Genomic DNA, 26,616 nt, shown 5'->3' with positions numbered 1-26,616 from the left:
TGTGTAAATTTAGACACATCAGCAAGAGCCCTTAAACAGCGCAGTGTAAACAGATAAACACATTTATAATGTGCAAAGACTCACCTTGAACATAAATGGTGAAAGGAAGATCAGCAAATTGCTCCTTTGATATATAAATAGACATGAACTCATCATGGCAAATCAACCTATTGTTGTTCTTGGTGCTGTAAAATGTTGCAGAATGGGCTTCACCTGTCAGGTGAAGCAGCTGCACACAAACAAAAGCCATCAAAATAAAGACTGCAGTGCAGGTCTTCATGTTGCAGGTTGCCAAATCTGTGACAAGGGGGGGTGCAGCTGATTCTGGTTTGGTCTGATTAGTGCAGCTGCAGCCACACCTCACAAAGTCACTAAATCACTGTGGCGCACGTGTTTATGTCTCTAATTTCTAACATACACCTTCTCTCATAGCTTTGACCCATATCAACTTCAACACACGGCCATTCTGCCTTACGAAAAAGACACGTCTAAATTATGTCAATTCAAACTTTATTGTGCAGCAGCCACATATGAGTGTACAGACAGTAGATACAGAAATGTACATCAAAGCACACATTACCTTTGAGGGTCCTGTTACAATTTGAATAAATGAAGGTGTTGAAAAATTGACACCATCACAGTATGTGATGAGTAAAACTTTAATAGTTTCCTACAATACTATGCGAAGAAGGTTTTTTGTAAAGAAATCTGCTTAAATAAAACTCTTAACCCTTGACCTCTAATCTAACCGTTCAGTTCAGCATGAGGCTGGATCATTTCAGGCCTCTGAAATGACTGCTGTGTGCGTAACCGCTGCCCATCTGTGGTCGTATAGTACATGACAAATGCGTTGTTGAGGATGGGACTTTTCCGAGTGTTAGGGGTGAGACGGTAAAGACAGATGGGAAAGTTTTGCCTGAAGATTAAATATATTTTTGAAAACATTGTTTTAAACATTAATCATGAGATGCTTTCTACACCTCTGCAGGCAGTTTGAACACTTGGTTCGCACTTGCAGTTTAACTACAAACGTGACTATCGCAAGTGAAAATGAACTATAACTGCAGGTAGAAACAAAATGTGATGCGTACATGACCGCATCTTCCTCTAAAGTGTTGTTTCCTGTGGCATTTGTTTTTAAATTACATGTACATCAGCTCCACGGCCACATGTGTGGTCTGGGCCTTCTGCTGTAAAGGTGACTGTGTGGTTTCTGCTGTAGGTGAATAATGACTGAATGTAGCTGACATTACAAAGAAACTAAAACAGATCAATGCAGTGCAGCTAAGTTGATGAAAGTTGGCTAAATTGCCATCATGTACATTACATATAAAACATATCACAAGATTACAGTGAAAAAAATAATAACAAAACAGCTGGGAACATAAACTAACATTTTCAACACAGCATCAGGACGCTGGCTGCAGTTCTCTGAACAGCCACAGGTGTCACTGTTAACAATATGTTTCAGATTCTTGCATGTTGAGTATTTAAATGGTCAAACAGTAAAATGCATAATCAATAGCTGTCTCTGTCAGAGGAGCTTTACAATAAATGTTTTCCCTTCTTTAGGTACGGTGGAGCTGCTCTGTGCTACTGTTGTAAATCGGGTTTTTGTATTCAAAGTCTGAGAAGGAAACAGTGGAAAGGTGGGAGAGCAGATCAGTGCGCTGTATTATGTCATGGCTAACATGGTCACGGGTTAAGTTAGCACTCACTTTCGTTGGTTTTCTTTCGTCTCTCCAATCCTGCTGTAAATCAAAAAACAAGTAAATAACATGTTTTGATGCACAGATAAGGTTTAAGGCAAAAAAAAAAGAATAAAATTACCTGTGTGCTGATTCTGCTTTGACATGGGTTGTTGTTTGTTGAGTTCACTTTGATTGACTGTGCACAAAAAAAGAAGATAAAATAAACATTTCAAAACAAGATCATGCATGCTAATAAAGAGCAGCCATGTGTTACCATAGAAATGTCGAGCACTCGCTTGCCGTAATCTGCTGAAGAGCTCTAAATTGATGAGAGAAGGCAGGTTTACTCCACACTCCACACACTATCACTGTTAATATATTACTGATATTGATTGTTATCAATCACCTATATGAAATCTCTGCCTCGTTCTCTGACTTTCCACCCTTTCAAAGGTAAATTGGTTCAAGTTAGGATACAGGCCGCTGCCGCTGCTCTGAGGCCTGGAGGCGTTGGATGGTCCCTGGTCGTCATTTTCTACAGCAAAAAAAAAAGATTCATTTTCTTCTCAATACAACACGAGGTGAAATTTAGACTGGCCCACCATACCAATTCAATCTGCAAATATTGTCTTGGTGAATAAAGGAGCATTCAAGATTTACTATTCCAAACTTATTCTGTGTCTGTTAGAACTGACCCCCCCCCCCCACCCACCCCCACACACACACAAAATCCAACTCAAATCCACAAAGACCAGACGGATTCTTGGTGTAGGATATAATGTAGGATGGCTGACCAAGCAGGCTGAATTTACAGATGTTATTTAAAGACAAAGGAGATGAGATGTGTGAACGCACCATAAACCTGATTGTCTTGTCCTGCAGGAAAAGGAAAAACAGATGTAAAGTCAAATATAGGCTATTAAAATAAAGCAAAACTACTTCATAGAAATGACTTGATTGAATAAGTGAACTGTAATTATGATATGTGTATTTATGTTCATTTGTCTGCTGCTATGTGTGTGTATGTGTATATAAGAGTTTTTCCCTCTATATATTGTATTTATTGTTTGTTGATATGGTCAGTGCTACTACAACTTAATTTTCCTGTGGGGATTATTAAAGTAAATATTAATCTTAATTACCTCTCTGAGGTGGATGTGCTGTCACCGCCACTATTTGCACTGGTGGAGCACTGGGACCTGCAACAGAAAACCTCAGTGAAAACATCATGACATTGATATCTCCAAGATCATTAAAACAGCCACATACATAATTACTTTTAAACTTTTACATGTCATTGATTTATTGCTTACCTGTACCTGCAATGACTGCAATGCTTGCAGTGTCCCCTGTTTTGTTGCGGCATACTGAAATGTAAACAAATACGTGTGTTTAAAGACCGATCGGTCCATCATTCCATCAATAAAAATTGACCAGTAAATACTAAGAGTGCCAGGAAGGACTCACCAATGCACTTCACGCAGAAGTAGACACCAACAACCAGCAGAATAAGAGCAGACAGACCAATACTGATGATAATCAGTAGCATCAGACCTCCACCTGTACAATAAGATGTGGTTTCACAAAGACACACTACCAGGAAACAGAAGCTCACTGTCATGTCCTCTCTGATGTCTTTTTCCTTTGTTGAGGTCTGTGACCCTGCAGAGGAAAAGCTACATGTAGCTGCACCTACCTTTCTCAGCAGGTAGCTGCACAGAAAAACAGACATCTGGCTGGCAGCGGTAACACCCCAGGTCAGAGTTTTCAAGCTCATCGATGCGGATGGTGTAGTTCTCCACTGAGGCCTGGTTGGGGAAGGCTTTGACTCTGCCATATCTGGGGTCCTGGAAAGTAATACGGCCTTCAGAGGAGAGGCGCACCAGTTCCTGTTGAGGATTTTCATAGGTCCATGTCACCCAGCTTATGTTACTTCTTTTAAAGATGCATGGCAGGAACACAGAGGAGCCAAGTGGAGCCACGAGGACATGGACTTCACAGAAAAGGTCGTCATAAGAGCCACAAAAGTCTCCATATAATGGCTCATCTTAATGGGAAGAGAGAAACACAAGTTTAGGTCACACACCTCATACCAGCAGTCAGCTCCTCTTTCTTTTTTTGATTTATTTCTAAGTGTTTATCATCATGAATTTCATCAGAATGTTCAGTGTTCTAAATATGAAAAAATATCTTTATTATTGTTTTAAAGTGTACTCTTCCTCACTTCCCAGTTTATTTATATAATCCAATGATCGCTTTGTTGCTTGAGAAATGCTGAAGACAACAACCTAGTTAGTTATGTGTATAAACGCAATAAAAACTGTTCTAATTCTATAAAAAATAAAATTCATGATGATAAAACAGCACACATTATAGTATTTATTTTAATTTTTTTTTAATTGTGCAGGAAGAATTGTAAAGGAGTATATATCATTTTTAAAAAGCCTGGAAAGTTTTATAAAATAAATAAAATGATAAAAAAATGAACATTATGTCATGGTCCATTTGTCGCATGATGGCAGTTCATGTTCCAGCCCTTTCACATGCCTTTGTGTCTTGACAGTGTCATATTTCTAATACTAATATATTTTTTTATAAAGCAGTACATGTCCAGTTAGCAGTCTTCCAGGATTGTACAAGGAATCAGCTGGTTCCTGTGTGCTGTAGGTTTCAGCCTCCATGTTTCAGGAGCTTTAGGGCTCTTTGAAGGTCTATTCAGAGATCCAGCTCTTCTGAGTCCTAACACTTATAATCAACCCGTCTATGTTCTCTCATTTGTACAAGTATAAATTCAAATATCAAGCCCAGTTAGTTTACATTATATGACAGAATAATAAACATATACATAATAATAAAAATCATGATTAGTCTGCTGGACTTGTGGACTTACCATTTGACGACACAAATCTGAAGCTCAGGGCCAAGAGGAAAATCCACTTGTGAGTAGTCATTGTCACGGTCTGGTAAAGTGTGAGCAGCAGCAGCAGGGTGATCTGTGCTAGCTTAGCACCACGGAATAAAAAAAAAACCACAAGACCATCTGAGCTCAGTTAGTTCTTTAAGGAAATGCTTTTCCGTCTGTCACTTCCTCACTGCCCTCTGCCAGATATTTAACACAGCAGTTTTCTTTCTCAAACTGAACTGTGATCATGCTTGGCATTACAATAAAATAAATCAATGTATTACATTTTACATGCTGAGCATGGGAATAAAAGCACCTGCAGAGTATATGTACCCCGACCACTTCCTGTTGCATCTTGCTGTTGTTTCCCGTGTTGGGTGGCCTTGCAAAGAAACAAGAAAAGTCCATATAACCATTGATCCCCAACCACAGCGTGCTAATTAAACAACAACAAAAAAAAATATATTTTTACATAATATCTGAGCTTGGTCTGGTTGTTTGCTTACTGTGTGTTGTTTTGTGGTAACAGTTTAGCAACACACACCAACAAACCACAAGATCGCCTAAAAAGATAGACCCTGACAGGCTTTAAAGTGGCTCCTGCTTTAAACCCAGGTTTGCACAAAATACACCTCAAGAAAAACATAGTAACTATTAAATATATTAAATATATTATATACATTATATATTATATACATATATTATATACATTACTGTACTTTGGCTTACTTTCACCGCTTGTACTCACGCCTTCTCTGTATAGTGGTCTAACAAGAATAGAAGACAGGAGTTTCTCTGATGTCTACACTGTGAGTCATATGCAGGGGTCTTGTGCCCTTTGTTCAGTGTGAGGAGCCACGTGGGCGGATGAACGTGTTCATTTCTCCATTTCCAGGCATATATCTGTAAAACATAGAACCGTCTCATGGTTATTGTGGTTAAGAGCTTTACCACTGAGGTACAACTAACTAAGCTCAGCTCACACCATGAGAGCTGTCTGTCTTCAGTACATTTCAATCATGAGAGACTCGGCGAACTGAATGAGAAGTTTAAGTACAAAGATTAAGTACAAAGTTTGAATGTGCATTGGTGTCCTAGACCCCGCTATGAAGACCACATCTGAAAAGGGGGGGAAAACGCAAGAGGAGAGGCCGCTGGATCAGAAGATCCCCCCGGGGTCTAGACCTGGTGGTGGTGGTGAGCTGGAGGGCAGGAGGTAGGAGGTCTGATCTGACGTGGACCTGGTGGGAGGGTTGCCGGGTTCGATCAGAAGAAAGCTGGAGAGGAGATGGAGACTTTTAAATTTCGTGCTACGCTGTGATTGGTCAGGAGCAGGACTAAGAGAGCGGAAGTGAGGGGGAGCAGTGGAGTGAGGGATAGAGGGAGAGAGATTAGGGAGCAGATAGGGATAAATAGAGAATGATGGGAAACAGAGTCTTCCTGATTGAATTTATGCTAAGAGCTACATTTGTGAATTATAATTTCATTTCATTCTATCTTGCCTGTATATCCCTGTTTAATCATTTATTCTATTCAAAACTATTCTGTTGTATGAAAGCTGTGATATTTTTTGATTGTGCCACCTTAGTGTATATCACCATTATGTAATATATGCACTGTCACAGATAATTAGACGTTTGTATTTGCAAATGTGCTGAGATGTGAACTCTCTTGACTTAAGTTAAATCATCACATTTGAGCAGTGTTTATATTCTCTTATGCTTGTTGTTGCTAAGTACCAGTCCTGCTGTGTGTGAGTGTCTTTGGTTGACACTGGTTAGGGGGGGGTGTTGATGATGAGCAGCGACTGAGTGGTGGGGAGAGTTTCTTTGACTCCTGCAGGCTGTTTACAGTGAGAGGCGTTGCTAAAACTTTCCCCTGTGTGTGGACCACGGCCCTATACTCACTGTGCCCTGACTTCATCCACAGGCAACTTCACGATGGCCGGGAGCTTGTGGAAAGGACGTTTCTTGACTTTATTTGACTACAAAACGGAAAAATACATTGTAGCAAAAAACAAGAGAGTTGGTGTTTTGTATAGACTCATTCAGTTATCCATCATCGGTTACTTAATAGGGTAAGTACATTCTATACTATACGAGACTAGGAACACAACTAAGAGACTGTTCCTCATATTAATATATCATTTGTCAGGTTGGAAACTGCCTGTGGGTAATTTTTTTAAATAAATAAATAAACATATATATATATAACATAAAACATAATTGATAGTTGTCCAAAGACTGCTAAACACCTAATCTTGTGTCGATGTCAGAGAAAAACATAATACACAAACAAATGCAAGTCTGTGATTTTTTTACTTCTGGCTTCATATCAGCTGGGTTTTCATAAAGAAGAAAGGTTACCAGGAGACAGATGAGGCCGTCCAGAGTTCTGTTATAACTAAAGTAAAGGGGGTCTCAGTGACTAACAGCACTGAATCTGGGCCGCTGGTGTGGGGTCCTGAGGACTATGTCATCCCACCACAGGTGAGAGCACTTATACTGTATCAACAGCACAGTGGATTCACAAAGTATTGGCTTAAACATTCTTAAAACATGTATTAGCTTAAAGCATAAAGTAGGATCAGTGCTGGCTGATGAGGCAAGAAAAGTTGATTTAGGGTCTGTTCAGCCTGCAGGAGCAGTGTCAGGTGGTGGTGGTGGCGCCACCATGACAGGATGTTGATACAAAGACTAATTGACAGTGTTTTCTCTATAGGGTGAAGCTGTTCTGTTTATAATTACCAACTTCTTAGAGACGCCGAACCAGAAGCTGGGATACTGTGCCGAGGTGAGAGTGGCTTCATTTAACCCACCGCATGTTATGAGACAACTTTACTTTTTATTCCGTGTTGAGAGCAGTGGGACTTATAACAACTGCACAGACACTATCAGCTGGTTCATCAGTGTGATATGGGTTAGGAAATGTTTCCAATGCATCTTTGAAACAGCTCACGTCACACTACTCAGACAATGTTGAGACAAAGAGTGTGTCATGATTATTTTTGTGAGGTGTCCGAGACATTTGTGACGTGACTGAGCTGGGGGCTGTTTAGACATTATGACTTTTTGCTGCTGGGTTTTCAGGTGTAAACTGTTGAGCTGCTTTGTTTACCTCCACTGTTTGACCACCGAACGTCTGCAAGCTGTTAAAACCAGCCAGGGTACTTTCATAGTTTTTTGTATTTAAAATACAATATATGAGGAACATTATTATACAGTTGTGCCAGACTATGGCTGATCTGTAACTTCCCGGTAGACACTAAAATCTTTTTAGTGTAAAGTCATAACAAAAGACGTGTCTCACTGTCATCTCCTTATGAGTGTGTGTACTTGTATTACTTACACTGGTGACCATTTCAAATTTCCAGTGGGCCCAAGGAATGTAAACTGTGCTGGTAGCCTGGCTCACTGCAGTCTGCCGAGAAGAATAGCTTGCCGCTCATGTATACATTCTGGCTTCCATTTAGTGCGGTGTCCACACTTGAGCACATCATCACAACCAGGATCTGTTTTTACACCCTTTAAACAACCCCTGGAGCCTTTGAATTGGAGAAACACAAACAGACCCCTTCATTTTTGAGTGAATGTGCTGTTTCCATATATGATTTTTGTGAAGTGCCAGTATGATATGAAAAGTGATTCTTCCCTTTGTTGTCAGAGCTCTAAGGTGCTGGATGGCCTCTGCAGAGGCGATGAGGACTGTGAAGAGGGAAAGTTGGTTGTAGCTGGTCATGGTAAAAGACTGTCCATCTGTCATCCTCCTTTGAACTGATGAATTGATCAGAATATTGATGATTTTCCCCTTCAGGAGTGATGAGTGGTCGATGTTTATTAAGAGATGAAAACTCAACTGGAACCTGCGAAATCTATGGCTGGTGTCCTATTGAAAGAAAATTCAAACCGCAGTAAGGAGAAATGGAGTCAGACCCGAGAGAATGTGAAGTTAATGAATGTTTTTATTCCTAACATGGTCACCATCATTAATGCAAACAAATTCAACAGGCATCCTCTTTTGAAGAATGCAGAAAACTTCACCATCTACATAAAGAATTTCATCCATTTTTCCAAGTTCAATTTTTCAAAGTAAGTCCTCTTCAACATTAAGCATCACCTCTTCCTGTATCTGTGCACACTCATGTGTACATGTACACTCTGCACTACTCGGAGGTCCAACATCCGCGAGACAACTGATGAGTCCTATCTGAAGCAATGCCAGTATGATGAGCAGCGTCTCCCCTACTGCCCCATCTTTCGTCTGGGCGATATCACAAGGCGAGCTGGTCACAACTTCCAGGACATGGCTACCTTTGTTAGTATTACACTCTCTAACTGCACATCAGTCTACTGTGTGACACATGTTCAGCTGCAAACACAATCCAGTTCCAGTAACCATTTATTTATCCTTTGTTTTTTTTTTTTATTAATTAGGTTTCCATAGCAACACAGACAGCATGAAAATCAATATATTTAAATTAGATGGCAGTGAAAAGAATAATAATAATAAATAATAATAATAGTGAAACATGTATGTATTGTTTTACAGGGTGGCTCCATTGGCGTAACGATAGAGTGGGACTGTGACCTGGACAAAGGCTACTCTCACTGCCATCCACGGTATCACTTCACTCGCCTAGACATCAGTGTCTCAGACAAGGCCATCGCAACAGGATTTAACTTCAGGTGACACTGCAGACCATGTAATACAGGTTGCCATTACTTTATGTTCTCCGTGACCTCCATGTTTTCCTTTTTCTTTCCAACAGACACACTCGATATTTTAAAAACGCTGCTGGTGAGAGTTATAGATCTCTATTTAAAGTCTATGGCGTGCGATTTAACATCATGGTGCATGGAAAGGTGAGGAACTTTCACAGGGCGAATGCTAGACATTTGATAAAAACATATTGTTGCTAACATTTTTTGTGTGCCTGCTGTTCTTCATAGGCTGGAAAGTTCAGCATCATCCCAACGGCCATCAACATTGGTTCAGGACTGGCTTTAATGGGGGCTGTGAGTGTCAATAATTTGTTAAAAAAATAAAGCATAGCTTTAAAAAAAACGGAATAAACCCTTCTTCCACAGGGAGCCTTCTTTTGTGACATGGTCCTTCTCTACCTGATAAAGAAGAGTGATGACTACAGGCACAGGAAGTTTGAGGGATTAGAGTATGATCAGTTTTATTTGTCTTTTTCTTTTTCGATGTGGTTTACATCTGACTTCAAAATCTGTCTCTGTTCTACAGAACAAAAAAAGCAGCATCTGAAGACACCAACATGGCTACCTTGGAAAAGGACGACCTGACGTGTTGATCCATTTTCTTTGGTTTCATCAGTGTAACATGGGCTTGTTGGTCACACTGACACTATAAATATATATTATTTTAAGATGAGAAATAGTAGTATAGTGCCACTATCTTTCTATTCTATTATTCTTGCATGCATGCAACCTTTGTAAAGCTTGAGCTCTATTTGTTTTTTAATTATTTTTTAATTATTTTTTAATTTATGGAAAGTTGGCTCCTCTCCTATTAAATAAAATTCATTTTAAATTTTCATTGTCAGTAAATGGAATCATTGTGCATTTATCTATATGTTTTTAGCCATCAATGCTGCCTGTGTGTGAAAATATTTCTGTGGAAGAGCTCTTCCAGTTCTTGTTCTAGGCACTTCAAGTTCTAGTCATGCACGTCCGCATTTTTGGCAGGAGGTGGCACTAAAGAACAGCTTTACACTTAAATCCTCTATATTTTACAGTCAGACGTGACAGGACTTGCTGTTCATGATCATATTTAATATGAACAAAGTTGGTAAAAAAACAAAATGAACAAACCAGCCTTCACATAGAAGTTATTATTCACTTTAATGAAAATGATGAGTGGGTTAATAAGGTGAGAGAAATTCAGATTATTGTTTACAGGACTGGAATGTGCAATTCTCACTGTATTCAGACATTTTTAAAAACCAAACAATCAATTGATCCATAGCGAAAACATTTTTGATTCACTGCTCACTAAACATACATGTGGAATGAGGTGCGCCAGAGCACATACCAACACAAAGGCCCTGCTTCTCACGCTCAAAGATACCAGATATTCACACATAACAAAACAGACATATTTATTTTACATCCATCCATTCATGTTCTATTAACCCACTGGTGCAGGGTCACAGGGGGCTGGAGCCTATCCCAGCTAGCTTTGGGTGAGAGGTGGGGTACACCGTGGATGGGTCACCAGTTCATCAGAAAACATGTTTATTTTTTTTAATACAAAAGTGAAACTAAACTCTGGATGTAACCTTTATTTGCACCTCTCTGATTGAGGCATGAAGCTATTGTTCACAGCTTTGCCTTTGTTCTGTCACACCTTTTACTGTCAGGCATTACCTAACCGGCCGGACCTGTTGCCTGAAACAACACATTGGAACATGCTTCATTGAAGCTGAATAAGACCTGTGCTCAAATTCAAACCTTTATTTAGATGTACTTTCCTAAAGTAATAAATGTGAATACTTCCTCCTCCACCGCACACTTGAGCTGAAGCTAAAACCACTGCTGTAGCACAGTCCAAACTCACAGATGTGCTAACACCACTGTGCCACCACCGTGTTTGACTGTGGCAACCTGTGTTCTTTGTGTTATACACTTCTTCTGTCTTTTTTTTCAAATGAAGGCAACATCTCTGTGACCACAAGCTCTAGTAATGACAAATGACACACTTCCAGTATATGTGATCTGTCTCCAGGTTCTTCCCAGCATACCTCGGTCTGGCTTGGAGTTTTTCTTAGTCTGCAGCTTGGCAGTTCATTTCTCTGCAGGACTCTAGTGACTGTCCTCTCTGACATCTCAAGACCAGACTCATCTAAATCATAGTGTCCTGGCAGTTGGTCTACACATCTCACTAGTTTCCTTTCCAGAGCCTTTGAAATTTTCCACCTCCTACATGTGTTAGCCTCATTCAGCACTGTTTAAACTTATTGATAAAACCTCTCAGGTCTGTCCCTGAAACTTGTCTCCAGCTCTACTGTGGGGAATAATTAAAAAGAATGATATTTTCATAGAGAGGCTTGGAAATTCTTTTCAAACTGTAGCTCAATGAAAGATCCAGTTTCACAGTAAGTCGACCAGAAATGCAACAAAAGTAGACCAGTCTCAGAGATATCTCTCTGATTAGGCCAAAATCAGCTTGGTTTCTATATCGGAATGAGGAATGTCCTGCAAAAACCTTAAGATGGTATCCCTGATACCATCTGAAATTAATATCTGGCTCAAATCTAATCTCAACTGAAAAGGGATAAATGCAACTTTGGCTAGTTCTTCAGCAGTCTGTAACACAACACCGTGTGTTTTTAAGTCTTTGTTCGTCTAGGTTTCATTTTGTCTTCCGAGACAATAGAGTTATAAGAAAACACAGCACATGACTGGAAATATGCGAGTAGTTTGGAATGTGTTGTGCCAGTATAAAAGCGTCAGAGCAGGAGGTTTATCCTCATACCATCACTCAACATGAAGGTCCTGCTGCTTACACTGCTGTGTCTGCTGCTGTGCAGCACTCAAGGTGAGACGATATTTACTTTATAGTAATGTTAATGATTGACAACATGCTTTTAAAACCTGTTAACAATCTCTTGTTATGAAAGAGGACATTATACCTCTAAATCATTTTTATTTGTGAGTCATTTTGAGTGTCTTGTGTCTCCCGGACAGTGCTCACACTTATGTGCTACACCTGTGAAAATGAGAATGACACCATCTGTAAGACGGTGACTCTGTGCTCAGAAACGGCTCAGTACTGCAAAACAAGCAAGCATGGTATGTGGTACTGCAGCATTCACATCCTTCCTTCTTTTCTTATGTTTATGCGTACAAATGGATAAGCCGCTGTATTTATTACTTATTATTATTTATGTTTTTTTCTCGACAGGTGACAGAATTTCTCGGTCTTGTGAGGATTTCTGCGCACAAGACTTTTTCACAACCTGCTGCCAGGAGAACCTGTGCTGAGCATGTGCCGGCCCAGAGTTCCCCCTTTTCCTTTCACTAATCACACCTGAATTTGTTGTAATACTGTCTTAATAATTTACTGAAATCTACTCAATTTGAATGATAATTGTTGATCTGATTCAGCATATCACTGCCTCGTTCTACTACGTCTGGCTGTAACCATGCACCACCATTTTTTTTCTAATGAACAGATCCTGCAAGCTGGGCAAACACACACTTAATCCCTTCCTGATATTACTTATAGTGGGTCACTGCAACAGTCTATTGCTATGTGGGTCACTGTCTGTGACTGCTGTATGGAAAGTCACCTGTTTTAAACTCATTAAAAAGTAAAAATCTAAAAGTTTTTTGTGGTTATTTTTACAGTATAGTCTGTCACACATGTTACTGGAGCACAGCTTCAAAAACAGTATAGGCTTGTATATATATATCAGCAAACATATTTATAATCTGTCTAGCGTTCCTGTATACATCAATATATCAGAGTATTTGTGTCTTTCTTACGGCAGGTAGTTTTCTCAAAAATGAACTGGAGCACAGATTCTATTCTGTTTGTGTTCAAACCTCTACTTTTACATCTCTCATGGCTCACAGCCATATTGAGTACACCTCCCTGCTCCTATCATGTGAACCCATACTGCCAGAAAATAAATACATCAGCCTGAAATAACAGTGATTAATGCACACGTGGATAACAAAACTGTTTTATTATCTGTGTACTGCAACATTTTCAATGTCCAGCAGCAGTGTCATCCTCTAATAAACACTTTAAGAGTGTTAGCGTGCACTGAGAATATCATTTAGTTTAAAAACAAAAGTAAAAGTAACATGTATTAGTGTTGAAATAGCCTTGATCTGCTCTCCTTTGTTCACACCTATGCTTTTTGCTGTGTCACACCCTTTACCATCAGGTGCATACAGCACCTGGAACAAAACACTGGAACATGTTTCATACAGGCTGAATACAGACCAGCACAAGATTAACAGCTGATATAAAAGAATCTATAGTATGAGGAGGGCAATGGTAAAGACACTCTGTAATCATAGCAAGGTGGGAAAGTAATAACTTGGTTTGTTCATAGATTCACAATTAAAATCATTATGAAGTTGCTTAGGTAAAAGAGAGGCGTTCAATCACGACATGTGTCTAAGCTATATGAACTAAAGAGACACACACACACACAATAACACAATAGCACTATATCAAACAAAATACTATCTGTCATGTCAGAAAATGTAGGTCATACATGTTAATCTGTCCAGCTGTTTCTTCTCTACATTAGGGCAGCTCAGACATCAGAGGTGAATGATTGGTGGATTAATAAAGCACCACTTCCACACTTCATGTGTTAATACACATGTACTGCTATACATGTGTATTACTGCAATAAAACACCTGAGCCCAATGCCTCAGCCCACACTAAAGCTACGGAGGACCATTTGTCATTATGTACAGAAATCCTGGTGATTTCAGAAGACAAACAGTAGCTGTACAGAGACCTGTTTGCATGAAAGCCACTACACGTGCTGCCCACACAGGAAGGAGGCTGTGGCTGAGAATGTGAGAGCTCGTGTGCACTATATGCTCACATGCTTTCAAAGGTTGTCATGCCGTCAGTTTATGTGAGCATATTTATTCAAGTAGCTACAGTGTCAAACTTTTACATATAAATTAATTGATTGATTGATTGACATTAACTGGTAAATAAAATTCGGCTTGCTCAATAACTGGTCAATTTGTCATAGTGATTCATTACTCTTAATCAAATAAAAGGGACATTTAGTTATTATTTGGGTCTTTTAACCCTTCCATTCTGGGAGGACCAAGCTAATCTCACACTCAACCTGTCATTCTTTTTTCATTTAACAAAAAAAACTCTTGGCAAATTCACTGAAGAGTTCACTTAATGCAACTATGACAGACTGAGCATTTGGTGTCTGTCACTGCAGCTGAGATTTTTAAAAAGCTTTTATTTAATCTCCTATTTACAGTTTTGATTTGGTGGTCTTTTTTATTTTGTTTACACATTTCCCTGGCATCTCTACAGAGCTTAAGTTGTTTATTTTGCCTTTTTCTGTTTGCACTTTTAATTTGATGTTTCTCTTCAGGCAGCGGTTTCTAAAACGGACTTAACTAAATAAAGGATAATAGGTTAAGGATGAACAGGTGGACAATGCTTCCCCCAAAAGATAAAAAAAGATTCAAAACAAAGACGTAGTCTACTGCTCGGCCAATGGTGGGCTTGTTGTCAATGAGTTCTGCTTTAGCCTGGCAGAGTGATGGTGGTCCATCTATTGGATTAGTGGAGGGATTTCACTGTGGTATTAATCTGAGAAGACAGCAGGCGACCTGGCTGGGCTCACACTGAGCTGTTGTGTCTCTCAGCCACTGGCTCCATCTGACGCACCCGAGCGGACAGGATACCTCTCAGCCAACATGAACCTTTTCTGCTTCTCACTGGTAAGACTTTACTTACTCTGTATGTACGAAACAAGCTGTGTATGAACAGATGAGGGAACAAGTGTGAAGGTGTGGTTGGCCACAGGGCATACACCACAGGTTGTAAACATAAGTGGTGGGAAAGTGCAGAGGATATACATAGTGTTTAGCCTCACTGTGCTTCTATAAGCTAAACATGAGTCTGAAGACACATGCAAATGTTTCTTTGTAGACAGTTTGATCATCAGAGTTTGTATTTCTGCAGTATTAAATCTGAGTTGTCATTGTTTTCAAAATCGTTGCTTCTTCCCTCTTTATACCTCATCTGTGTTCTTCAAGGTAGAAAAATTACAGAGCTGTACTGGGTCTTTTTTCTACCTAAGGTAATGTCTTCATGGGCGCAGAGGCTAAATAGGCAAAACACAAAAAGTATTTATTAAGTGAGTTAAGACCACACACACGTGGTCTCTGAGATGCTGCAGTCTACACGTGGGCACCAAGGATGTACACAGACTTTGGACAGATGTTGGGGATGCTGAACAATAATCAGGATGATTAACTGACATCTTACAGGAACTTGAACTGTGGTCAGTCGATGCTACTCCCTATCACACGTACAAGAGAAACTACAGCAAAAGAGAAAACGTGTTGAAAGAGTTCAAGCTTGTAAAGGAGGACTGTATAGTGTTTTATACTATATATATACAAACACTTTAATAGAACCAACCATTAATAGAAATGTTGCTGACAAAGATAAAGATAAGATGTCACCACACAGGCACAAGCTGCAAAGAGAAATTGGTTATGCATTCCTAGAAGGAATGTGAGCATGTCAAACAAATTATAATCCAGGCTGAAATCTGCTCTGAGGAAATTCAATCCTTTCCTACAAGCCTTAGTAGTCTGTGGTCTGAAAGTGTAGACTTAATCCGACATATTAGATGAAATCCATTCATAAACTAAATTTCCAACTCGTCCTCTGTTTGGTATCAGGAGGGGTCTATGGACAGCCTTTATGAGGCAGTGCAGAGCTCCAGTGACGCCCCGCAGCAGCCCATTCCCAGCCGCTCATCCAGCCGCACCTGCAGCCGCACCTGCAGCCGCTCATGCAGCCCCGCGGTGCTGTTGGATGACAACACAACAAAGTGGCGAGGCTCTGGAAGATCAATATCCATGGTGAGTGGCACACATCCATTCAACCATGTGAACAACCATGACCACATTGTATGGGGTTACTTCTCTGAGGATGCAAACCAGACTGCAGCTGATTATAAAATGACAAACTGTGCCAGCTGACAGCTTTCCAAATGTTTAACTCAGGCTTATAAATTGAATGTTCCAGCAAATCTATGCATGTGACTGTTGGTGATTTACCAAAATGAATGTGGCAGAAGGTATAATTATTTTTTTGCCTCTCAATCTGAATGCTCTGTTTTCCATCAGGACATGCCTCACATGCAGGGTACCAGCTCTAATAAAAAGAAAAGAAGGTGAGCCTATCATCTAAAAATGCCCCAGATGCACAGTACTACAATGTTTTTACTTGCTCCTATATCACTCATATCATTCTGCTGCAGACATGCAATCAAATTGCATTAAAAACATACCAGGTAATCCTGCCTGGACGCCAGGCTTGTGTTCATCTACTCTGTGCCTTGCCTTCTGTTTCTTTTGTGGATGTGCGTGCAAACCAGAGCTAAAAAAAAAAGATGCAAGGGTAGTGAAAGCGCTTTCCCATAGAGCAATAATATGGCTTGAAAGGGCCCCTGTTTATTTTCACTAAGGGTTAATACTGTAAATCCTTCCTCCAGCAGGGCTGACAGGCTCTTCAGCTGCCCCCTCCCCTCCTCATCTTTATCTTTCATTCTCTGGTTGATACAATGACACAAAGACACTTAAGAAGAGGGCAGCCCATTAGACACAATGGGAAACAAAAGCTTTATTATTTTGCCTGATTTGTACAGAATGTTTTTTTGAAGTAGGTCCCTGCAGACTGTTGGTCCAGCAGAAGGCAGATTAAGGCTTTGGGCTAGTTGGACTAAGAGGATTCAAAGTCCCAGTTGCTTCAACACCTTTACTCCCCTGGCATTACTTTGGAAAAAATAATAGAAAGAACGCATGATGCTTTAACATTTAATGTATCTGCACAATAATGACATGTTAAACATATATATATAAAAGTGTATCTGATGTATTTTTGTTCATTTTACTTATAGAACACACGTATCTAAATCGGCATCAGATAATGAAGCACTAGGTGAGTACAGATCATTTTGATTTAAAGATATTCAAGATATTCATGACACTAAGACACAGATTCTATGTTTGGGTCCCCAGTCGCCTGTATTTACCTCCTCAGGAAATCTATGCTAAATTATTACTAGCCTGCAGTAACCTATCAGGCAGCCTGACTCGATTTGTTTTTATGGCTTCAATTCACCAATGTTTTTTGTCCCCATACGGCAGATAACCCCGGCGGTAATGCTGCAGTCTGGCAGCCTGCCAAGAGCCGAGAAGATTTAGTCCACCTCACCAACAATCACAATGAAGGTAAATAGGAAATAAATGGGTTAAGCTCATCTAAACTGTATAGAAACATTTATTTGTAATATCGGGAGACTTCTACTCCAGATACATAACAGTTCAAATTTATTCTAAAGATTTCTATTTTCTTTCTGTTGTGTCACTAACCTAGAGATGTATGAACTTGTGTTCTCATAGAAATACGGAAGACTAAGCACAAAACAGAAACCAAGGGAGCAAAAGGAGCACATCATTCTGGCACAAAGAAAAAGGAGAAACCACCTGCTAACCAGGTTAGACAACAAAGTTCTCTTCAGCTTCTTTCACTTATTACCTTAATCTACATTTTTAAATCATGTAAGGCTGCCAAAACTATTGTTATATCAAAGGTGGGGGCACAAGCAGCAGAAATGAATAGAGCACTATCACAGAGTGAAAAAGCTGTGCCAACCCGGAGTTTCAGCTGCATTCATCAAACCTGTTGCTGTGATTGTATTTGGAAGTGCAGGCTCATGGTCACATGGCACACCAGGCCATTTCAGCGTCCAAGCTGCCACCTGCTTGTAACATCCAGAGAGCCTCTGTTGGCCTAAATGGCACAATCTTTTAACGCAAATGCTGATTGGGTTTTAATACAGTACAGATGGTCCAAATAGGGGTGCTCCTCTCTCACTGTGTAATCTCTGGGCCACATGGCAGAGATGTGAAAACAAGTGGAGGACTCTGTGAATGTGTTTGTAGTTGGATGGTTTAGAGGCCTCATGCCAGGTCATCCAATGCCCAGTCTTACTAATACCCATCATAGTGAGAAGCAAACAAAGTACGGTCTGCCAGTGCGGGATCAGTAGTGTCATGTTTTCTACCTACCTACCTACCTCCCTACCTACCTATCCATCCATCCATCCACCCAGTGTGATATTTTGAAGGTTTATTATATGTTTTGTGTCTTTTCAGGGTGTCCATATTAATGGAGTGTCAACAGAGTCAAAACCTGCTGTCAAAAGAAGCCAAAAAAATGGAAAGAAACCTGGTGGGAAGAGTGGGAAGGAAGGGTCTAGGAAAAGTCACACATCCACAGGTAACACAGCTTCCCACAGTAAAAGCATGCTGTCTCCCTACAACTGTTCTTTCTGAATTCTTTTTAAGCATGACTCGCTGACCCGATTGAAATAAGGATTTGAGCCTGCTTGGTATGCAGATTTCACAGGCATGTGGTAACTCCAGTTCATGACCTTTTTGCTATGACGAATTTCCATATGTCATACTTCTGCCTTAAAAAATAAGTGTGTGAGCACAGGTGTGCAGACTATAGATCCTGCAACAATCTGTTTGTTCACACAGATCATATCCCTCATCCAACAAAACCATTCAGATGCAAAGTAGAGTGTATTGATATTCTTGCAATAGGTGTTAGAGGCTAAGGTATCCAGTCAAATGTGACTTTTCATTTATATTATTTCATTCTATCTTCTCTCTCAGTGCACTCCCCATCAGGCACGATGAGCCCGCCCATTGGACCTCACTATCTGGATGTGCCGTACAGGTCAGACAGGAGGCCCTACCTGGGCAAATGCTCCACACTTCCCGCACAGGAAAACACAACCCCAGGCCAAACCATAGACATGATCAGTCTACCTGGTGGAGCAACCCCCACCCACCACCAGCGCTGGAGTAACCCAGGTGACACCAGTCCTGCATGGGGGAATAATATCCAGCACACCTGCCGCAGGCCGCTCACAGAATACCGCGTATATTCCCATGACTTCACCACGTCAAACGGGAAGGAGTGGGAAGGAAGGCAGCAGCAGGCGCTGTCCCGGGAAGAAAGCTTGAAACGAGACTGCAAACCCCAGATTCCCCCAAAGGTGCCGAGATCTATCACTGATGTGGATCTGTCAGAACCAAATGTAAGTTTATGCTGATGAAATGTATTTTCAAATGTGGATTTTATCTATTCTTGATAGCTGTATATTGGGGTTGGAGTCATGCTGCAGAAAATGAGCTTGTCAGAAGCTTTCTTGATCCTATTGCATGATGGATAAGGATATTTAGTTGCTTTAGGTTTACTGGCCCTGTAGGCTAGGCTGGGGCACAGCAAGAGTAGAAAGACATGTTACTGATCTATATGGGTCACATATGCCATTTTCCAAGATTACTGCAGCTACCTATGATGAATCTTTCTCTGTCCTTTTTGGTTAGTGTGTTAAGGCTGTTTCACGTATTAAACAAATAGTGGCTATTATGACTAAACAAAGAGTCACATTTTCCCAAACCTAACCAAGTAGCTTTATGGCCTAACACGTAAGGTAACCCGACAGTGACTGAAAATGAAAGTCAAGTGAAAAACTAATAGCGACCACACATCCTACCTCCTCCAGCTCAGCATCCTGTCTTGTCCTGTCTCAGCATCTTTATTGTTGTTCATTGACTACATACATGGTTTCAGAATGCACTGGTAATGCTATATTGCATCATACACAATAAGTGTGAGGATGAATAAACACCCATATTTTCTTTTGCCAATAAATCTTGATGGATTATTCCACCCGCCTATACTGGCTGTGAGGAGTTTCCAACATGACTGCATGGAAGAAAAAAAATCCAGTCCACTCTGCAGTTTATACAAGCAGATCATAGGCATTTTTTTCTAACAGTGACACAGCTGTTAAGTAATATAATGGATAAACAGTTGACTGCTGAAATTAGTACATTATATATATATATATTTTATTTTTTTTTACACAGACTGAGGACTGTGCATTGTGCTCATGTTTAGTGGTTGCGCGCTGGTAATACCACACAATAGCTCATAGAGTGACCTTAGAGGGCAATGCCTTTGCGTGCATTTGACATCGCTCAAAGCATTAGACCCTCACTGATACCCAGTAAGCACGTGCAGTGCGCACCATGTGCTACACAAAGCAATTAAAGCTTAACATGACTTGGGAGAAAATCATCTAAGATGAACGGAACGATCCCATATACAGATTACAAAATCCCTATAGGTCTGTAGTGTCATTGATTCTTAGAGATAGAAAGTCATTTAACAGGGCATAAGCCTCTGATAACTGCAGCTGGAGATGGTGTAGAGTTTGAGACTCTTTCTTCATACAGCCTCTGTAATAATGCAACAGCTTCCTATGACCACATGATAGACAAAAGGAAACGCACATTAGTTGTGGTGTGATCTTTGACTTTGTTATATATTTTGACAACACTAATATATCTAATCTGATGTTATATGTCAGAGAAGTCCCTCTTTATCTTCTTTTTTTTATTAAGCATATCCACTAAAAATGCTGACAATCTTTCTCTAACAATTGTGTAAAAAAAAAGAGAAGGTGACTTGATCAAATCTTCCCTTAAGATGAACAACTGCCTCTGCAGGGAGCCAGGAGCCTCTGAAGTAATAGATCAGAACCTTTAATCTGGACTGACAGGAGTTTATGGCTGATTGCAAGCAGCAGGATTGGTTTTGTCTGTATACCCTTTTCTACAATTGAGCGAATGTAACCACCAGCAATGTAAACAGAGTGGTAAATCCCCCACATGGCGACGTCACACAGAATGATTACTGACAGCGGCGCAGCATCCTGTGGGGACAGAAAAGCACCCATGCCACACAGCACAGTTTAAGAAGGTGGTTAGTTAAGGAATTTGGGCTGTTATCATTAGCAAAAAGAAACAGCAAATAAATAAAATAACTTCACCTCCACAATGACAGCACTCCGACCAGAAAGTATTTCAACACAACAGAGCTGCCACTTTCAGCTGTTCCTCTGACATACATCAGCACTTCCTCAAAAGTGCTTCCCCCACATTAAGAAATGAAGGGATTAGAATAATTACTCCAGCATCATTTACCATCATCTACTTCCCTATAGCTCCTTGAAGGAGAAATTGAAACATTTTTTAAACATTTTCTTCCTTTTTTTATTACTGAAAATAATGAAAATGTTATCATGGGCATGGTAAATAATCACATTATGACCTAATACTCAAAGCAGTGGTTATGTGATTGAGTTATACTTAGTGACTCTGAGCGGATCAATGCAACAACACCTAACAGATATGATGTAAGCTCATCCAGCTTGTGTCAGATCTTATCAAATATAAATACCACAGTTATAAAATTTGATGGCAATTGTTCCTGGAAGTGGTTTTCCGTGTGTTTCGATGAGCGGGCCACAAAATGCACACTTAAGCATTTGTATTTTTCCCCTTTTGAAAGCAATACTGCAACAAGGCACACAATGTCATATTGCCTCACATCCTGTGTGTTGTAAGGAAGTGGCTCAGCCAGCACATCAGACAGACAGCCTCCGTGTTGGTTAGTTAACACTTCACTGTCAGGAGAGTAGGGGGTGGGAAGAAAAAGACTAAGATCTAAGAGCGACCTGAAAACAGCAGAAAATGTTACAGAGGACAGCTTCCAATGTGTCAGACAAAGCAAAGAGCAGCAAACCAAAGGTAGGTGACATATCAAAAAAGATACGCTGTAGGAACAAGTAAGGCAAGATGTGATATTTCGTCCCAAGCTGTCAACTTTGGACACTAAAATGGACGAGGGATGTAGCTGAACGTGATGTAGCCACTGAAAAAAAATGTTCCAGTTTCTTAAAATCTAAAACAGGCAAATAAGAATAACAAACCAAAATCAAGAGGACTAAAATGGTCCTGTATTTTAAAGGCCATGTACTAAAAATGTGAACCTCTCACTCAGAGTAGTCGCCGCTGCATTAAATCAGTCTACAGAGCTGTCTAGGAGTATTGAGCTCATATTTAACCAGGATTTCCAAGGATTACTCATTTCTATAATTATTTTGGTGCTCTGCTGTGGAGATGATGGGGGTTTGGGAGAGATTATAATGACTTTTAGTTTTATGAAAAATTAGAAAAAAAAAGAGAAGAAAGAATTAAAATTGAGTCAGAGTGACGCAAACTACGAGTGCAGGTCACCGGTGTAGTGAGGACATTTATTTATAGGTTTGCACCTGCATGGTAATATGTTTATTTTTCTGCTGCTGTTTTTTGATTTTGCACTGATTTTATGTTCTTGATAGAATTTGATGACATTTCATTTGTGATTCTTACTGCTGTTAAACCATTCTGCACATAGTCACATCAGTGCAGTGCCATTGAGTCTATATCACCTCCTTTTTCTTCCCCACAGCGCTCCACAAGCTTCGGCAGGTTTGAGGGGCTCAGACATAACTCATCACATAAACCAGAGGAAAATGGAACGACGGTTTGTACATGTTTAAGTATTAGCAAATGCTTACTAAAAAAATCTCTTGGTAGACACAAGAGATACATTTACAAGGACACAAATACAAGGATTATTATTTCCAATATTACAGTTCAATCCAACTATCTTTCTATTCACAGCTTGTAGAAGAATGTGAAAGTTCAGACCCAAACAAATCAGCTGGACTCGGGAAGAAGATGAAGGCGATTTCACTGACCATGCGCAGAAAAATGGGCAAAAAACACGCCAAGTCTTTGTCCGAGGAGACAGTGAGTCTCTCTCTCTCTCACACACACACACACACATTTATTTGGAAATTCAACATTTCCTTTGCAATCAAAGCCCTATTCACAGCTACACATAAAGTCTGCACCATCTGCCTGACTTAGTACAAGCCTGTGTTTCTCAAGAATCTTATCTTTCATCTCTTATGAAACCACATCCTCACATATGACGCTGTTGTTGGCCGAAGAAAGTGTGTTTGTGTGTTTACTGTAACACAGATACAGAGATAGGTGCTTTTTCAGACTGTCAGACTTTCACAACCTACAATTTTACCTGTTTATTGTTTTTACTTTGTACAGTCTGTGCACACCTGAAAGAGTGCATGTTTTTTTTATTCTTTCAGGGCGATGACACTGACAAAGAGCCAGAGGCCGACACAGAAACTGGAGCTCCAACAGAGAAGAACACCGGCAAAACAAGCAACTCCTTAGAGAGCCTTTACAGTGGACAGAGCTCCTCTAGTAAGTATCTTATACACAATAGATGAACACCAACTAGCATCAGAACTGTTGTATTCATACTATGTTGTGCTGCGGTTGTGGGCTCAGGTGGTGTGACCAGTGAGTCCAATGGTTCTGGTCAAAGAGACAGTCTGAGACTGGAAGAGGACGGCTCCTACCAGGGACAGTTCTGCGGCAAAGCTCGCGTCCACACAGATTTTGTTCCCAGCCCGTATGACACAGACTCCCTCAAACTCAAGGTAAGTAAAGCCTATTCAGAGCTACGTAAACCGTAACAAAGACAGTTAAAAAAATAGGCACATAAATAAATTCAGATTTTTTTTCTAGGTTGGGGACATTATCAACATCATCAGTAAGCCTCCAATGGGTATCTGGACAGGAATGCTAAACAACAAAGTGGGAAACTTCAAGTTCATCTATGTTGATGTTTTAGTGGAGAAAGAAGAGGAAGAAGAACCTCCCAAGATCAGACAACAGAAACTGTGCAAAAAACCTCGACCTAAAACGCTGCTGGAGTTACTGGAGCGATTGAATCTGGAGGTGAGGAGGTTTTTTCCTCACATTGTTACAGAGGGTGGATGGTGGGTGGTGGTAAAGACACCTCTGTTGTTGTTTCAGGAGTACGCCTCTGCCTTGATGCTAAACGGCTATGAGACAGTGGAGAGCCTGATGCACCTGCAGGAGAAACATCTGATAGAGCTGAACGTCAAAGACCCTGAACACAGGCGGCGGCTACTTACTGCTGCAGAATACCGCTACACTGAAGGTGAGAAGCACACTGAGCAGTCAGTGTCTCTTGTTAACAAAACATAAAGGGGGAAATCCAATTAGAATCTTTCTTTTAAAAATCCATTAGTGAACAAGAGTGTGTCTACAGGTTTGTTGCCCTTTATGACATCATAAGGGGACAAACCCCATACCTGGGAGTTCAACTGTCTACAGGTCTGTGTCCCTCAAGCTCCAGCCTGTTGAGTATAATTTAAATGAGTTATAAAAAAAATCCCCTTAGTTGCCATAAAAAGGTAACTTATAGAGACCAAAACTGCTTCCATAGTAAGAGCAGTAGCAAACATGTAGCAATTAAATGCAGTACTTATCCTGTAGCACACTCACAAAGAGTCTTACTGACTCAAGTGCTATGCAGAAAACAACAGAAGCCAAGCCAAACAGCCTATATTAAATACAAAACATCAGATCATTTTTGAAATAGCAGACAGAGGCTGAGGTGTTTGTGCCACACGAAGCAGAACTACATCCTGCGAGAGGCTTATCAGTGATTTCCTGTTACTCAGATAGAAAGTGCTTAAGAGGGCAGAAGGTGTTCCTGTAATCAGAGGGCTGATTATCACAGAGCACCACAGAGTAAATGAAAACAAAACTACTTTCCAGTATGAAGAGGGAAAAGCAGAGATATCATCCTGTTCATTTTTTATTGAACAGAAAAATAAGCAGGTGCATACAATGCAAATTAAAGGTCATTGTGTGGTTTTTTCTATGGTGGGTGATAGTGTAACTAAACAGATGGCAAAAGCTGCAGCGTGACCTTGCCAAGCTTGTTGGCTCACATGAGACGGTAGTAATTTAATCAAGCTGAACTCCATTAGGGTAGTGGTTTTGGGTATGAGGATTAGACGCTTCGGTCAGCGAGAGAGTAAATGAAACAATAGTCAAATATTATTGCAGTGGAAAATAAAATGATCAAAAAGAAAGTGACATGTTTTCTGCTTCTGCTTGTTTGGTCACACCAGCAAATCATTATTTTGTATTTGGGTCATTTGCTCTCACAGTCAGTTTCATATCAACGTTGCAACCTTTAAAGTAAAATACCGCACAGAGCTGTTTCTCATCAAATTATTATTAAAAACGATATTGGCCTCACATGTCTAAATATAGGTTCATTTCCACTGGCACACTTTTTGATGTCTCTAATGTGGTTAGAAGCAGAACATTTGTGATAATATTATGACGTTTGATTTCCATGTGGTTTGTTGCTGCAGGTGATGATGTCAGGCAGGCACAGGAGCACAAATCCTCCCACAGTCTACAGGAAGAAGACAGCGACTGTCCCAGAGACTCTGGCTGCTTCATCCCATCTGAATGCTCAGACAGCAAAGAGGACACAGAGCAGGTCGCAAAGGTGGTGGATTCGTAGAGTGCTCACGGATACTTTGACATTTGATAAAAGGCACCCATTTAAAAAAGAGTCTCTTATATTTCAAAGATGTCATGTCCATGCCACATGCCTGCCTGATGTAAAAGCTTTAAAAAGGTGTAAGATATGTATAGGAGGAAGAGACAAACATTATTCCTTTGTCATGTTATCAGGATTATAGGTGTAGCCTAACTTTAGGGTTATTTGATTTGAAGTTAAAAAGTGACATTCTATCTAGTTTTATGTGAGTATTTATTGCATTCATTATCTTTCATTGTTACCGCATACAGTATAAAGCCTTTATTTATCACAGCCGAGTCATTTTTTACCTTTTCATCACATCCATGTTCTGTTAATGTGGACAACCTGGAGGTACGTTATTGGATTCTTCTGAGTTTTCGCCATAATATATAGATTATTGTGTGCTCTTGTATAAATGTGTAAGTGTGTGCGTGTGTGAGAGAGAGAGCCTGTGGACAATCATGTAAAAGTTCATTCATTTGTTGTGACTTTTTGTAAATAAAATTAAATCAATATAGTCAAATATTAGTTTGGTTGTTTTTTTTTGTTGTTTTATTAAAACAACCTACCAGGACCAAGTCCGATATATGAAAACTATTTTATTTTAAAAAGTAGAAAAAAAGGCATAAGGGATGAACCTGGCTGCATTCTTTAAGGCTTGGGGCTGGCCAATAGAAACAGCCATTGAAGAGGAACTCTCCAATCTGCTCAGATCACCCACTATATGCTGAATGAATCCCTGCACTACTGCTGACAGTTAAGCTTCTTCCACACTCCACGACAACAAAGAACTTTCTTCTCGCTCTTGGGGAGGCAAGACATTATCCAGGGCAGTATTTGCGAACAGGTGCACGTTATGGATTTTCTTGATTTTATAAGGAAGGAGG

General features: G+C 40.1%; 3 protein-coding genes across 4 annotated transcripts; 2 read left to right on the top strand and 1 right to left on the bottom strand.

The window, feature by feature from the left end:
* Positions 1-524: 524 nt before the first annotated feature.
* LOC114444871 (uncharacterized) lies at positions 525-5,347 on the bottom strand. The gene is made up of 14 exons (XM_028419747.1): positions 5,323-5,347; positions 4,910-4,975; positions 4,582-4,693; positions 3,388-3,738; positions 3,159-3,251; positions 3,005-3,058; positions 2,834-2,890; positions 2,547-2,567; positions 2,098-2,226; positions 1,966-2,010; positions 1,831-1,887; positions 1,719-1,751; positions 1,566-1,627; positions 525-1,535 (listed from the first exon to the last, which is right to left on the bottom strand). Exons 3-13 carry the CDS (start codon positions 4,640-4,642, stop codon positions 1,569-1,571), a joined length of 960 nt encoding a protein of 319 aa, XP_028275548.1. The 5' UTR covers positions 4,643-4,693; positions 4,910-4,975; positions 5,323-5,347; the 3' UTR covers positions 525-1,535; positions 1,566-1,568.
* A 1,120-nt stretch (positions 5,348-6,467) lies between these two features.
* On the top strand, positions 6,468-10,053 carry LOC114444950 (P2X purinoceptor 5-like). Its single transcript, XM_028419856.1, has 12 exons — positions 6,468-6,670; positions 6,932-7,082; positions 7,315-7,386; positions 8,257-8,332; positions 8,407-8,503; positions 8,601-8,681; positions 8,766-8,907; positions 9,142-9,278; positions 9,362-9,455; positions 9,543-9,608; positions 9,681-9,763; positions 9,841-10,053. The coding sequence occupies exons 1-12, from the start codon at positions 6,534-6,536 to the stop codon at positions 9,905-9,907; spliced, it is 1,203 nt and encodes a 400-aa protein (XP_028275657.1). The 5' UTR covers positions 6,468-6,533; the 3' UTR covers positions 9,908-10,053.
* An 11,802-nt stretch (positions 10,054-21,855) lies between these two features.
* On the top strand, positions 21,856-26,257 carry samsn1a (SAM domain, SH3 domain and nuclear localisation signals 1a). Of its 2 annotated transcripts, none has more exons than XM_028419194.1 (8): positions 21,856-22,032; positions 22,736-22,810; positions 22,951-23,079; positions 23,439-23,556; positions 23,638-23,795; positions 23,884-24,096; positions 24,175-24,322; positions 25,554-26,257. In XM_028419194.1, the coding sequence occupies exons 1-8, from the start codon at positions 21,976-21,978 to the stop codon at positions 25,706-25,708; spliced, it is 1,053 nt and encodes a 350-aa protein (XP_028274995.1). In that variant the 5' UTR covers positions 21,856-21,975; the 3' UTR covers positions 25,709-26,257. The 2 variants fall into 2 exon arrangements, with proteins under 2 accessions (XP_028274995.1, XP_028274996.1); XM_028419195.1 differs by having other exon boundaries at positions 21,857-22,032; positions 23,644-23,795.
* The last annotated feature ends 359 nt before the right edge of the window (positions 26,258-26,616 follow it).

This window comes from Parambassis ranga, chromosome 13 (genome assembly GCF_900634625.1).
Source record: "Parambassis ranga chromosome 13, fParRan2.1, whole genome shotgun sequence".
Taxonomy (NCBI): domain Eukaryota; kingdom Metazoa; phylum Chordata; class Actinopteri; family Ambassidae; genus Parambassis; species Parambassis ranga.
Note: the sequence above shows the minus strand (reverse complement) of the source record. Positions and strands in the feature narration are given on the sequence as shown.

Excerpts from the sequence above, each read along its gene's own strand:
- samsn1a (XM_028419194.1), top strand. The coding sequence starts at position 21,976 with ATGTTACAGAGGACAGCTTCCAATGTGTCAGACAAAGCAAAGAGCAGC. Across the intron at positions 23,557-23,637 it reads CAGTGGACAGAGCTCCTCTA|GCTCAGGTGGTGTGACCAGT; the intron begins GTAAGTATCTTA and ends CTGCGGTTGTGG. Across the intron at positions 24,323-25,553 it reads AGAATACCGCTACACTGAAG|GTGATGATGTCAGGCAGGCA; the intron begins GTGAGAAGCACA and ends TTGTTGCTGCAG.
- LOC114444950 (XM_028419856.1), top strand. The coding sequence starts at position 6,534 with ATGGCCGGGAGCTTGTGGAAAGGACGTTTCTTGACTTTATTTGACTAC. Across the intron at positions 6,671-6,931 it reads ATCATCGGTTACTTAATAGG|CTGGGTTTTCATAAAGAAGA; the intron begins GTAAGTACATTC and ends GCTTCATATCAG. Across the intron at positions 8,682-8,765 it reads TCCAAGTTCAATTTTTCAAA|GTCCAACATCCGCGAGACAA; the intron begins GTAAGTCCTCTT and ends CACTACTCGGAG.
- LOC114444871 (XM_028419747.1), bottom strand. The coding sequence starts at position 4,642 with ATGACTACTCACAAGTGGATTTTCCTCTTGGCCCTGAGCTTCAGATTT. Across the intron at positions 3,252-3,387 it reads GCAGCTACCTGCTGAGAAAG|GTGGAGGTCTGATGCTACTG; the intron begins GTAGGTGCAGCT and ends CTTATTGTACAG. Across the intron at positions 3,059-3,158 it reads CTTCTGCGTGAAGTGCATTG|TATGCCGCAACAAAACAGGG; the intron begins GTGAGTCCTTCC and ends TTTACATTTCAG.